This window comes from Meleagris gallopavo, chromosome Z (genome assembly GCF_000146605.3).
Source record: "Meleagris gallopavo isolate NT-WF06-2002-E0010 breed Aviagen turkey brand Nicholas breeding stock chromosome Z, Turkey_5.1, whole genome shotgun sequence".
Taxonomy (NCBI): domain Eukaryota; kingdom Metazoa; phylum Chordata; class Aves; order Galliformes; family Phasianidae; genus Meleagris; species Meleagris gallopavo.
This window is the reverse complement of record NC_015041.2, coordinates 58,929,633-58,930,304: the sequence shown is the minus strand read 5'-3', so window position 1 is coordinate 58,930,304 and position 672 is coordinate 58,929,633. Positions and strand designations below refer to the sequence as shown.

General features: G+C 39.3%; 1 protein-coding gene across 1 annotated transcript in view; it reads right to left on the bottom strand.

Moving 5' to 3' along the window:
* Positions 1-360, bottom strand: part of LOC100539229 (paralemmin-2) — a 14,925-nt gene extending 14,565 nt beyond the window's left edge. The window contains exon 1 of the mRNA XM_031557446.1: positions 231-360. Coding sequence (XP_031413306.1) covers positions 231-360 — 130 coding nt within the window. The remainder of the gene's footprint in view (positions 1-230) is intronic.
* Between the last annotated feature and the right edge of the window lie 312 nt (positions 361-672).

Genomic DNA, 672 nt, shown 5'->3' with positions numbered 1-672 from the left:
GAAAAGATATGCTGAAAAGAGTTTTCTTGTTTTCTTTACAAAAATTAAGGCGAGCAGTTCGTTGTGGCAAAATGTTAACACTGACTGTTTCTGACTGTACTTTTTTATATCTCTTCATGCTGAAATAGAAAATGTACAGATGATGGCATAAGATAAACAGACAGGGAGTTTGCTCAAAACAATACAAAAAACTCCCGTTATGATCCTTATGAAATCTCTCTCTGCTTTACTGTAGAGTGGACCTCCTCCTTCACATTTGATTGTGCATATATTTCCACTGGCTGCTTTCTGTATGAGGGCATGAGGAGACTTCATGCCTTCCAAAGCTCGAAGAAGCCCTGGAAATCGGTTTACATTCATCGGCATATGCCAACACACTTGAATTCCCATGTAATTTGGCTGCAGTCTAATGGCTAGTATGGACAAACTGATGTCCAGCAAGGCTGCTGCACTTGCAGAAGAAAATGATTGGAATAAGCATGTTTCAGGCAGTGTAGCTAAGACTCTCTGATTTCATGCTGATTTGCTTTTGTTTTGTGTTTTGCTTGACCTCAGATATGGAACTACCATTGACTAACAAAGACAAACCCTTTGCAACACACCTTCAGGTTTTTTTTTGGATCTGTCATGGCCCATTAACCATGAAGTTCATATGAACACAAAAAACACTGG